This window comes from Carassius gibelio, chromosome A23, assembly GCF_023724105.1.
Source record: "Carassius gibelio isolate Cgi1373 ecotype wild population from Czech Republic chromosome A23, carGib1.2-hapl.c, whole genome shotgun sequence".
NCBI classification, from domain to species: domain Eukaryota; kingdom Metazoa; phylum Chordata; class Actinopteri; order Cypriniformes; family Cyprinidae; genus Carassius; species Carassius gibelio.
In genome coordinates, this window is record NC_068393.1 from 4,761,055 (window position 1) to 4,774,878 (window position 13,824).

Here is a 13,824-nt window from a genome sequence, read left to right on the forward strand (position 1 = left end):
ATTCGCACAGAAAAGTATATTCCCATTCTCTTTCTCACTGTTAATCTCTCTCTTTCACAATCACTTGTACACACAAATATAGGGTTGATTCTTTTGCACAATGCTTAAACCAAACTTTATTTCACACTGACCTGAGGAGTTGGGTTTGAGTCCCCTTCACACCCTGTCAATCACTGCAGACATGGCAGAACCTCGTCTGTTTTAAATTAGCCTCATTGTCGGCCTTCTATAATGAGGAAGTGTAATCGGAATGGTGCAGGAATGGATTGGGAATTCTTGAGGCAATGGTTTGGGAATGGCATGGATGGCCATGGCTAATGAGAACAGTCAGCAGGGACTGTGTGTGCAAACTCACAGAAAGATGGTCATTTGGAGAGTGAATGTGTTTTTAATAAAACCAAAATTCCCTGGATCCCAAGACAATCAAAAGAAGAGGTGGCCTAAGCATTCACATGTTCACATGTTTCTTTTATCTTTTCTTTTCTTTTCTTTTCTTTTCTTTTCTTTTCTTTTCTAAACCAAACCAAACCAAACCAAACCAAACCAACCTCAACTGAGTGGTCTTGTTCACTACTGTCTGTATAGCCATTTGCCTTCTAAAGATAGAGTCCATACTGAAATAACCCCTTATAATTGACTGATTTAGTACACTAGATTGGTAGCTACCCTGCATCACCAAAAAAGTGATGCACATGGGAGACGTCCTCACATAAACCACACCAGAGACGTTAAAAGAGTTTGACATTAGGATGTTGCTAAACATCCCAGAAACACAGAAACATATAGCATACTATTCAATCTCGGCCACAATGTGAACATACACGTGTATATAAAGACAGATGTTAATGCTTGGTCAGTTCAGCAATATCTACCCTGAACTTGTGTTATGATCTGTTTGGTAGCTATCTGTGTAACATTAATATCTGTGGAACATTAATATTTGATATACATTCTCATAGGGTTGCAGAAACGTTCTTTGAACAACATTCCTGGAACCTTCTTATGATGTTGGTGAATACTCTGATAATGTTGAAAGAAAACCTTTTTAGAATGTCATATTTTGGGTAAAAAATTAAATTAGTAGAAATTGTTAGAAATATTTTAGGAACAAGAAAACTGGATATTTTAATGTACAATTAGAACAATAGAAGAAAAAAAACTTTAAAATGTTATATTATGGGTGAAAACAAAGACATTTGAAACAATGTTCCCACAATGTGTTTATGACCTAAATTTGTTATGTCTTATGCTGCTTTAGTATTTCTCCAAAGAAGGGGTCTTAATTAACAGGCAGTTAAACATACTGCATATTGAACAGTCTTGGCATTGGTTGCACATCCATGATACTTTAGAATGCTATCAAATTGGACAGCTTATTAGACTTTACAACAGAGCTTATGTTTTTCATTCAAACACGTATCTTTTCCTCCATCGCGCCCCCCCCCCCCCCCTCTCTCTCACACACACACACACACACACACACACAATTCATTTCCCTTGTTATATCCTCTATTCTGGAATTCTTATAAGCCACGGTTGCTGTATTTTGCTGCCAACACTCACTCGGAGTAAGTCAGATGATAACAGCACAACCAAAACAGGTCTTCTCTCTGTAAAAGCAGTTCACACTGGTGTCGTAAAAGAGGAAAATACTCAAATATACAGAGTAAATGGTTTCATGCTGGCCGACGACTCTCCATGAACTATAAAAGGAGAGGGGGGAGAGTGAGAGATATACAGCCAGTGAAAACAGGGAATGAAATAAATATAGAGCGATGGAAGCCACATCTCAGAGTGATGGGTTTCAGCTTTTAGCTCTGCTCTTATCTGATTTTCAGCGTGTGTGTGTGTGTGTCTGTATGAATGAATGCATATATACGCATGACTTGTGTCCCAGTTCCTTAGAACTCTGTGACACTTCTGAAGATAGTTTGTGAAGAAGGTTTCAGATGTAACTCTTTCACACACACACATATTCACTCAACATCCACATACAAACTCTGTTTATGACACTTGTGTGTGATAGTGCTCATAAGACAGAAATACTGATAGCAAGGTCTCACCAACGGCAGTCCTGGCAGCTCCTCTGAGGTCAGACCATCTGTCCCCAAAGACCTCCTCACAAGGATCAAAAACCTCCCTCTAAAGTGCTTCATCATCATGACAGCACAATAAATACTGCTAGTTTGGTGGTTACTTCACAAAACGCTTCCCAGGGTCTCTTTTTGGAGGTAGGGTGGTTCCTAATGGCTTTAAGCTGACTTGATTTCTGGGTATCATAAATAATATTTCAAGGTAAGTCAATGTACGTAGCTATAACTCTTAAAAATCGAGTTTCCAATTAGATCCAGATCCAGAAAGTCTGCTGCCACAGGAGTTTATTGATGTACTGCCACATTATGTGTCAGATCTGTAGTCAGTGATCTCAAACACCATTGACTTCCATGTGTCATGTGACTAGATGTGACATGGAAAGGGACATTAACTTCTAGACAAGTCACAATAATTGTTTTTTTATTTACATTAGTGGTTCTGTGAAGAACTTCTAACAGCCATAATACCTTTCTATTGCACATAATATTTGGAAAATCTATAATGGAAAAGGTTCTTGAGATTATTATAATGTTCTTTAATCAAAGAAAAAAAAAAAGAGGTTATTTTAAGAGCTGTTCACTGAAAGGTTCTTTGGGAAACCAAAAATGGTTCTTCTACGGAAACACTGGAAAAACCAACTTTTGGAAACACAGTGTATATGCCACCTTAAAATAAAGGGTTTTGCACTTTACTTTACACAGTTTATACTTGCTATTACTGTCTCTGTCTGAATAAATGGAGACAGGGTTTTGTTACGCCCTCATAAAGGGTGGTCTGGTGTCTGTGTTGTCCTTCATCAGATGTCTGTTGTTAGTGGCAGTGGTTTTCTCACGCTCTATCTTCACTGTGATCTCTCTCACTCTCTATCAACGCTTCCCATCCTGATGGCCCTCAAGAAGCAGCGGGGGCTTGACAAAGTCAAACACAGTAACGTCAGCAGTGCAGGACAGGCCAGAAACAGCATTCATTACGATGTTGGTTTGGATGATGGAGACACCTCAAGTTTGAAAAGATGGCTCAGTATCAAGTTTTAAGAAGTGTTTCTGAACTATGGTAAAACGCTGGGGAAAATCCTCCATGAATGCGGTTGTGTGAACTGCCAAAATGAGGTTTGTCTGCAGAGAAAATATTTGCACAAAGAAATAGAGACCCTGAGGAATGTTTTTTGGAGGAACTCGGTGGTCTGTACTTCTGTTAGGATCTGGTAGCATCCTCAGTCTGACTGGTTGTGGAGTCAGAAAGAGATGCAGAAGTACTTCATTTTGGACAACATTATCATCTAGCTAAAGTTAGGATGAATTACTGTGGATCCATGGCAATGACTAAAGTACTTGAAGCAACACACTACATGCTTGTGGTGACATTTCTGCAATATATGAGGGTGCTACTTGCATTTTTGCGACACATTAAAACTTAAAACATTGTTTAGTTATATCCAAAACAGATCAATATGAATCTGGCAATATTGTTGTACCTATCATGCCATTCATGTTTGAAAATGATGTCGCTCCTACTCTTCACCTTATGCTAAACCTAACTGACAGTTTAAACAAAAGCAAACAAGATACAAATGTATTTCCTGAAGCAGCTTGCCATTTAAGCCTGTTTTCTTTGTGCTTTCTAATCCTGAATTGCATTGAATGAAATGCTGCTACCAAGCAAGTTTACTATGTCAAAAATGCCATATAAACTGGCTGTTTGATACAAATGATAAAATGTAATAGTTTTCAAATCATGCACCACGGTAAAAGTCATAAAGTCAGTATTTTGCAAGGAATTGTGCAAAAATAAGTATTTATTAATTGACAATCTGCCCCGTAATCATAAATGAGTAATCATTCAGTTGGTGGTTTGCTGCCACTAGAGTTCACTTCAGCTTAAAACACCAGTGAACTCTATAGGTGTGTGAGTTTTTCCAGTTCGATTTTAAAGAAATAGTTCACCCAAAATAAAATTGTGTAACCCTTTTATCATTCCAAACCCATATTACTTGTTTTTAAGAATGTCGAGGCTACTATTTTTCATACAATAGCAATTGACCAGGATCTGTAAAACTCCAAAAGGCAGATATAAAAGCAAAAGCTTGTGATTTAAACCCATAAACTTTCCTTATTGTGGGAAAACAGACAACATATGAATCACTTTGTTAATCAATATTTATTTTGGTGCAATCAGTACTCTTTAGGAAGAGCATGTCCTTCCCCCAATACCAGCTGCCGCTGCCTAACAATAGCTAGTAGCAAATCATGGCTTTGCTGATCTGGGATTTAAACTGATGTCATGTGGCTATTACACACACTGTTGAGCTGTTTAGTTCAAATGCGTGTGTGTTTGGGTGTGTTTTGTGTGTGTGTGGTCAACATGTGATCAGTGACTCTAGCTGAGAGAGTAAAAGTTGATGCTCAAGTGGAGGTGTGTGTAGGGTCAGGTCAAGGGTCACTCAGTCCTAATCGATGCAACTCTCCATCCATTCCGTCTGGGGACGGAAGAAGATGGGCCACACAGAGATCACTCTCACAACTTCTGTCACTCCAAATACTCTTCATCTCTTCAATGCGTTCAGTAACCTCTCAAAGACCCCATGAAAAAGACTGTTTCTAATTTCTATTTGTTGATGTATTTCCTATTGAAATAGGAAGTTGGGGAAGGATGTATTGATGAGTTTGATGGCCCTTCATATTAGACTTTCCATTCAGCTTCGTTCAAAAACATCCAAATGTGGAAGAAATTGTTATTTATTTATTTATTGACCTTGCAGGTTTCTTTAATCATTTCTTTCACATTATTTTTGTTCTGTTTCCTCAAAAGAGAATAATATAAATATGCATATGCACATTCATTTATCATACTGATGGCCTCAAAATTATTTTTTGGGATGCAGTAGCTATACAAAAAGCATGTTTCCCTACTGATGGTTCCCATTTAAAAGTAGCAATAGTCTAACCATATTCTACACAATAAATAAACCACGTGTTTACCAAGTATTACTACAGATTAGCTGCCATAAATGCTAACGAATAGCTTTTCTGCAGGAAATTATGGATCTATACGCCCTCAGAAAAAAAAAAAACAGCTGTCACTGGGGTGCTACCTTTTCAAAAGGTAAATATTTGTACCTATTTGGTTCTAATATGTACACTTTAAAAACTAATATGTAGGCATTTTCCTCAGATGTTCTCAGCATAAATCCTAATACAGGGTCACAAACACTGAGCTGGGATTGTTAAAGTCCATGCGAACCAGATGTTGCTGCCGACTTTATTTCAGTGTAGTGACATATTTCCATCTGAAACGGAATAATGAATAGAGGGCATGATTTTATATTTGCGCTCCTCGTCTCTCTCTCTCTCTCTCTCTCTCTCTCATATCAGTCTAATGGTTAGAGGGATGTGTTTAAGGATATTCTGCCCAAGCCGTCAAACTGATGTCATCAGAAATGGAATGCCATTCCAGAGCGGAAGTAAAAGTTAAAGATTTCGATTAAAGATTACAAAGACAAACAAATTTCAAAACAAGTTTCAGCTGATTAACTTGCACTGAATTATTGTTTGCATCAAGACTAGCAATGTGCTCTAGTAAAGTAAATAAAGTCCATTTTGATTTCATGCTGACTTTAAGGGCAACTTATATTCACATGCATCCTTTATTTGATGTGTCTGGTTGTACAACCAGATTGTTTATAAAGCATTAAATCAAATAGTTTATTAAAAACACAACGTGTACGGTACATAAAACAGGGACCACACAGACAGACTAGAGGCTAATGTTGATGCTGAGGTGCATTAGCTGTGTTTGTCAGATGTAAATTGTTGTTGAATTAATGCTGTTATATGTTTATCTCTGGACCATCACTTACATTAATAGGGTCTGAGGCGATTTTGTTATGGGATGTCCCCCCAATGCATATAACAATATAACAGAGGCCCTTAGTGCTCCCCCTTTGTCACAAAAACTGTTTTCCCCCACAAATCTTAATATATATATAAAAAATTAAAAAAATAAATCATAATAATGTAATGTACTGTATTATTATTAGTTACACGATTATTATTTTTGTCGATATTATTCGTAGTATGCGTAATTTTTGTTCAATTTCGTTTTTCTAGAATAATATAGTGTAATTTGCCCAATAATCCCGGCAAAGTAAAATATGTAGCTCACGGCAACAAACTTTCCACCAATCAGATTGCAGAAAGCAAATCCGTTACTGCCACTAACGTGGAGTTTCAGAAACTTTCAACCAATCAGAGCGCAGAAACGCGTTCCCTGTACGGCCAACAGCCAATCGGAACGCAGAGCCAGTCTCCTGTACAGACAGAAAATAACATGGAAGACCAGACTGGACTGAGATTTCTAAACACAGCGAGCAGAGAATATTAAAGCAGCTCGTAACTTGTGTTTCCGAGCGCGTTTCGTCTGTTTTGTTGTTAAGAAAGGCGTTTTTCTGAAGTAATGAGAATGTTGGGCATGTATGTCCCGGACAGATTCGTGCTGAAGTCCTCCAAAGTTCAGGACGGGATGGGGCTGTACACTGCCAGAGCAGTCAAAAAGGTTCGTGCATAGAAAACAAACTCTCGGCTTGAAAGCTAAAGCATGCGAAGTGCAGTAATAAAACGCTTCTTTTTTTCAGCCTACTGTTTTTACTCTGCACATAGTAAATTAAGTTTAGGCGCCTGTTTGTAGTTGCATTCCTCTGTGTATGTGCTTACGTGTGCTGCCTGCCACGTCCCTTACAAACAATCACCATGGTAACCATCGTTTCCGCCAAAAATCCATCATGCCAAATACCATTTCCGAGTAAAAAAAAAGAAAGAAAAAAAAAACCTTTCCGTCATAATATGCAGCTACTGGAAATATATTGACATTACACTGCATCTATCTATCTATCTATCTATCTATCTATCTATCTATCTATCTATCTATCTATCTATCTATCTATCTATCTATCTATCTATCTATCTATCTATCTATCTATCTATCTATCTAGTTGGTTCTTATATATTGTATAGTATTTCCATAATAAGTAAATTTTTTATATGTGTAATTATATATAATTATGGAAATACTGTACTTTACAATAATTTACTTAAGGACAAACTAAATGTAATGATTTCAGACACTTCAATGCATGTTATTTACAATTAAATGAAAACGTGTTAAAGTTTACATTTATATTAAATGCAACTAGTTTAACTCAATAATGTTTTTTGACCTAATTAATTGGAATTAACCTTCATTAAAGCATGACAAAATATTATTAAACCATAATGATTTAAAGTTTACTTTAATGTAAAACCTTTTAAAAGTGAACTTAAATGTAAGAGATGTAGTCATGAACGTACTTCAATACACTTAAGTGGCATTTAATTCAATCAATATTATCAGTATAATTTAAGACTACAATTACTAAGATTTGAAATACACTACAATTGCAATTTATGTATGGAAATTATAGGAAATATGAAATATATTGAACAAAAAAAAATCATTAAGAAGTCTTTAGCAAATTTTACAATTATTTACAAAGAAACATTAAATTATAAACACATTAAACGCCTGAAAAAGCATTTTCTTGTCAAACATACTCCAAAAATAATATTCTAATTAAAATATTTATTATTATTATTATTATTTGCAGTGTATATAATTAATTTTTTTTTCATGATAGGATTCAACCTAGTTCCTCCTGTTTCACTCTCTATGCTTGTCTTGGTTTTTCTGTTCATCGGATCTTAATTGGCTCAAATCGCCGAAAGCATTCACAACATCTGCACAAGCCTTAGGAAATGTCATCTGGAGAGTTCAGACCATTTTATACATTGCATGGTTTGAAACTGTATCTTAACATGTCTGAGACTTGACATTAGTGCTGGGCTAAATACTGGTTCAAACGGTAAACCGGTTTGAATTACGCAACCGGTATGATTGTGAATTGCTGCCGGTATGATTGTGAATTGCTGCCGGTATGATTGTGAATTGCTGCCGGTATGATTGTGAATTGCTGCCGGTATGATTGTGAATTGCTGCCGGTATGATTGTGAATTGCTGCCGGTATGATTGTGAATTGCTGCCAGTATGATTGTGAATTGCTGCCGGTATGATTGTGAATTGCTGCCAGTATGATTGTGAATTGCTGCCGGTATGATTGTGAATTGCTGCCAGTATGATTGTGAATTGCTGCCGGTATGATTGTGAATTGCTGCCGGTATGATTGTGAATTGCTGCCGGTATGATTGTGAATTGCTGCCAGTATGATTGTGAATTGCTGCCGGTATGATTGTGAATTGCTGCCAGTATGATTGTGAATTGCTGCCGGTATGATTGTGAATTGCTGCCAGTATGATTGTGAATTGCTGCCGGTATGATTGTGAATTGCTGCCGGTATGATTGTGAATTGCGGTATGAGTATTGTGAATTGAGAGTTAACTGTTGAAGGATTGACAAATTCAAAACATTGGAGAGGGCTTTTTTCACCCGGCCCCTCCTCTTCAGACTTGACGCACACGCAGGTTGCCAGATTGACAACACCAACAGGAACAAGTGTACTTGACAATGAATTCAATGAAATATGCTGTGTTTTCCGCCAACTTGGCAACCTGGGGTGCTGAAATACAGTTGCTCCATTAGAGCTTAGAGTCCAAAAGTGTGCATACTTGTACAAATATTGAAATATTTACACGTTAATATTTCTTAAAACAGAATCACAATTTATAATAATTTTGTCACCATGAGGTGTCTTACTCTAGCAGAACACAGGCTTCAGGATGGCACATAAGTCTGAACTAGTAAGTTTAGGTATATTAGTGCAGCACCCATAGTAGTCTTGTAAGCAAACATCAATTTTATGCAAGCCGCTATTGACAGTCTGTGCAAATTGATCAAGAAAGGTGTGACGTGGACTTTCTTTGGGTTGTTGAAGTCTATTCTCGCGGCTGTATTCTGGATCAGTTGCAGAGGCTTGATATTACATTACATTACATTATATTACATTACATTAAATTACATTTAGTAATTTAGCAGACACTTTTATCCAAAGCGACTTACAAATGAGGACAGTGGAAGCAATCAAAATCAACAAAAGAGCAATGATATACAAGTGCTATAACAAGTCTCAGTTAGCTTAACGCAGTACACATAGCAAGGGCTTTTAAATTAGGGCTGTACGATGTGTCGTTTAAGCATCGATATTGCGATGTACGAATCCACGATAGTCACATCGCAGAATGTGCGATGTAGGCTGTTGTAGTTGATCGTTATTCATTAAGTGTATGGGCCAGAGAGAGCTCGAGAGAGAGAGAGAGGGAGAGAGAGCGTGCGAGAGAGAGAGAGAGAGAGAGAGAGAGAGAGAGAGAGAGAGAGAGAGAGAGAGAGAGAGAGAGAGAGAGAGAGAGAGAGCGTGAGAGAGAGAGCGAGCGAGCCCCAGCCGCACACTCACCGTCTTCAAACAACATGAGTGCTGTCTTGCTCTCTCTCCTTCGCTCATATTAATCAATTGACACGATGGTGTTGATGTTTAAATAATTTAAAATGAGAATGTAAGTGTGCTCACCCCATTTTTCTTTGTAAGAAAAACTTAGATTAGATTTCATATCGCAGTATATATCGCAGAAAAATAAAATATCGCAATGTAATTTTTTCCCAATATCGTGCAACCCTATTTTAAATAATATAATAAATAAAAAGGAAACAGATAGAATAGAAAATCCATGTTTCTGAATGACAGAACCTAATGATGCCATGCAGATTTAGTAGAGAAGTGGTCCAAGCACTGAGCCCTGAGGAACCCCAGTAGCAAGAAGTTGTTATTTGGAAAACTTAGACCTCAAAAACACCCTGAAAGACCTACCTGTGAGGTAAGGCTTGAACTGCTTAGTGCAGTTTCTGAGATGCCCATCTTCATGAGGGTGGACAGGAGGATCTCATTATGTGAAAATGGTTCTCACAATGCGAAAAAGTGGATGACAATCCTAAACACTGATTTGGGATTGGGGCTTTATATGAATGTACCTCTGAGGCGAACTGACTGTATTCAGAAAAGTTTAGATGGTATTTTTTTTTCATCTTAATATCATATAATAGATATTAAAGTAGTGTTTATAAGCGCAGCACTGCTTTATTTACAATGTTAACCAAGGAAACGCTGTATCACTGCTGTTCCATAAGTGCCAGCTGCTGTTCGAGAGTGAATCTGCGTCTCATTCAGTCCGTCTGCTGTTTTTGTTTCATTCAGATGTGTTTTATATAGTATAGTTTCACAAAGCTTAAGTCAGACAGTTCTGTTTGCTTCAAAATGTGAAATTATACAGTCTAATTTAAATGAAAAACTGCTCATGCTAGCATATTTCTTTGGAACGTGATTAAAATGCAACGTGTTTCATGCATTCCGTTTCATATGAAGGCCCAGTCAAGGAAAAATTGTGATAAACTGAAACTGCCACAATCCTAAACAAAATAAAAATTATGATACAGATTTTTTTTTTCAAACCGCCCACAGCACTACTTGACATCTCTCTAAATGTGTGGGAATGGAGAATCTACCCATAGACTCTTAAAGATCTGACAGAGACTTTCCTTGATCATGTTCAGATAGCACACAGAAACTGCTGAATATGACATCAAAGCCGAATCACACACAAATAAACTTACTCTTTCTTCACAGGGTGAGAAGTTTGGTCCATTTGCAGGTGAAAAGCGGATGCTGAGTGACTTGGATGAAAGCATGGATCCACGACTGATGTGGGAGGTGGGTGACTAGACTCAACAATCATTCCGTTGCTTTACCCTTTAATGTTTGCGATACGTTTTTTGAGTTTGTATCACTTTGGAGCACTTCAGAGGCAACGCATATCTTATCAAGCATTTTTAAAATGCCAGTTTATATCTTGACTATTTTATGACTTTACAACATTAATGTTTTTAAGAAGAGAAAATCATAAAGGGTTAACCACTGTGCAAACACACCCACCCACCCTTTTTATAAATGCATGCTGTATAGTGCATACACATTTTTTAAATAATACTATAAAAACAATGGACCTTATTCACATGATGACGTGTTTAACATTTATCAGCATCGGAAATCCTTAAAAGTATTTCATTTTTATTTTTTTTTTTATAAATGTGTGCACATTTATAACATTATTGTTTGTATTATATCAGCTTTGCATCCAAACAAAAAAAAACAGTTAACGCTAATGCGAGGGTGTTTCTAATGCAGCGTCTATGGGAGGGACGATAAATTTGACATCATTCTCTCTTCTGACTGCTGTTATCAGTCTCTCTCAAATTTTTTTCCTTTTATTGAAAGTCATGAAAACACAATCGTGGAGTTTTTCCTTTGCTATTTGAGTAAATGGGAATGCAAAAAATATATTTGTGGTAATCTCCCATTCGATGCTCTTTAATTCGACTTCCACTGCCGAGAAACCAGAAAATATGTGAAAAAGGTCCATAGGCCTATTTGATTTCCATGAAAATAGTTTCTGAAGATTTTTTCATAAATAGTTTTTTAAACTTTTCAAGTTTCTTGAATAACAGATATACAGTGTGACTAGTACTTGACACCACTGTATGTGTGTGTGTGACAAGGCCAATACGCAGTTTTAATCACTGTTATTAATGCACTGCTTTAATTGATGCGCATGCACACACACACACACACACCACTCGAACACAGATCTGAGATCATGAGCTGCCACGCGACTTTCATTAATCTATACTGAATCGCTACATTATATTGCTCAGCAACTAAGGGGGTAAAATAATGTGGTTTTTTTAAGTAACTAAACTCAGCTTCATTGTTTGTAGAGAGAGACAGAAGCAGACAATTTACACACCCCTCTCTCTATCTCACTCTCTCTAAATAGCCATATTTGAGATTTTTTTGAGTAGTTTTCATCACTGGATATAGCTGTCGGCCATTTAACATTTCTATCGTAAAACGTATCATTAAAAGTTGACTGTTAAATGATTTGCAGCTTCATCTTACCTCGCTTTCTTTAACGTTACACTGATGCTTCGCGCAGAATCGCACTCTGCTTCTGTGAATAGTGAACTCTGCCTACTTTGATTTGATTGGCCATCTCAGTAAATCTGACATTGGCGAGCACTGTTAGACTGCTGAGGCTTTGATCTGAAGAGCCTAGTATGTGCAGCAGTTATTACCTAAAAATGTACATCAGTATGCAGTTTTTCCTAGCGCTCGAGTGCCAGCGATTATCCCTCTGCGTGCCACTGTTGGCACACGTGCTGTGGGTTACCGACCCCTGAGCTAGAGGATTCTGTCTCTGTGAGAGACTGATCACTTTATATGATGAACAAATTGAATTTATTCACATATAAACATTTATCGATGCACACATTAGTTATGAGGTTCATTCTTGTGTGTTATGTTTGAGCTTCTGTAAGAACCTGTGAGGTTTGTTCTTGCATGTTAAGCGAACATAAACATAAAAATAAACTACTGTTTATGTTTGCCAATCAATGTTTACATATGAATGTTCTGAAGATGAACGAAAGTCTTACATAGGGTGGCCATTTGTGCCATTTTCGCAGGACACGTCCTGGCCAGGATTTCATTATTGCCTAAAATATCCAGGTTTTGGCTTTGGTTTCCTATTTACATACTTAATGACGGTAATGATAATTTGACCAATAACCTGCAGACTTTGTACGTAAATCGACCAATCGTGGTGCGTGAGAAGGTGGGATCTACAGAGAGCGATCAAAGCAATGCAAATACGTGTACATTTTAGTGTCGGACTGGAAAGCAGCATTGAGCTGACTGATCGGTGTATGACATCAAAGTAATGTGAGAGCGATTCAAAAGCACAAGAAGCCATTGGTCTGTGCAGCGCCAACAAAGCCAAAACGTGGATATTTTAGGCAATACAGAAATCCTGGCCAGGACGTCTCCTGTGAAAATGGCACGAATGGCCACCCTAGTCTTACAGGATTAGAAGATTTCTGGCAAATTTTAGCAAACTTTCCAAAAGCAAGACTTTCAAATTTCAGCAAGTTAAAAAAACAACAACAAACAAACAACAACAAAAAAACTCTGAAAAGTTCCCATAAATTTTACAGAATTCAACCGTTAATTTTTGCATGAACTATCCCTTTAAATATAACTATCCCTCTATATGTTTAAAAGACTTTAATTTAATATAATATTAAATGAATTAAAGACCACTTAAGTGACTTAAAGTTTATTTTATTAATACATAAGTGCACTTTTACCATATTTCAAAGACAATATACTTAATTTTGAAAAGATTTTGATCAAAATTCTGATGAAGATCAGCCAACATTTAATATAAATTTAAACTATTATTAATTTCCAGTAATTTGCAGTTAGTGTATGAAATATTACGCTCATTTTGCAGTTCATTATATTCTGGTAAAGTAAATAATTTCTGTAATAAGTACTCTTTTTAAAGCCCTGCTAAAGTTTGCTTCTCCTCACAAGGGTGATTTGGCTTAATTCTGTCATTCATTGTAAGTTTATTGGACTTTTATTTGCCTGTTTTGTTGTTCACCAGACAAAAACACCTCTCAACAAGTCACATGATTTTCAGTTTCATTCATGCCTGTCTAGCACAAACAGTGCGGGGTTAGTTACACACCAAAGTTTAATACCTGGGGTTAGAGCTTTGTTCAGACAATGCTTAAAACTAAAAGTGATGTCTTTGCAGAGACTGCCAAAAATGGATTTCAGTTTTGATTCCGTCAGTT

General features: G+C 36.9%; 1 protein-coding gene across 1 annotated transcript in view; it reads left to right on the forward strand.

Annotated features, from left to right (window-relative positions):
- The first annotated feature begins 6,373 nt into the window (after positions 1-6,373).
- LOC127944152 (PR domain zinc finger protein 5) overlaps positions 6,374-13,824 on the forward strand; it is a 65,256-nt gene continuing 57,805 nt past the window's right edge. Inside the window, exons 1-2 of the mRNA XM_052539959.1 lie at positions 6,374-6,645; positions 10,754-10,837. Coding sequence (XP_052395919.1) covers positions 6,547-6,645; positions 10,754-10,837 — 183 coding nt within the window. The 5' untranslated portion in view covers positions 6,374-6,546. The remainder of the gene's footprint in view (positions 6,646-10,753; positions 10,838-13,824) is intronic.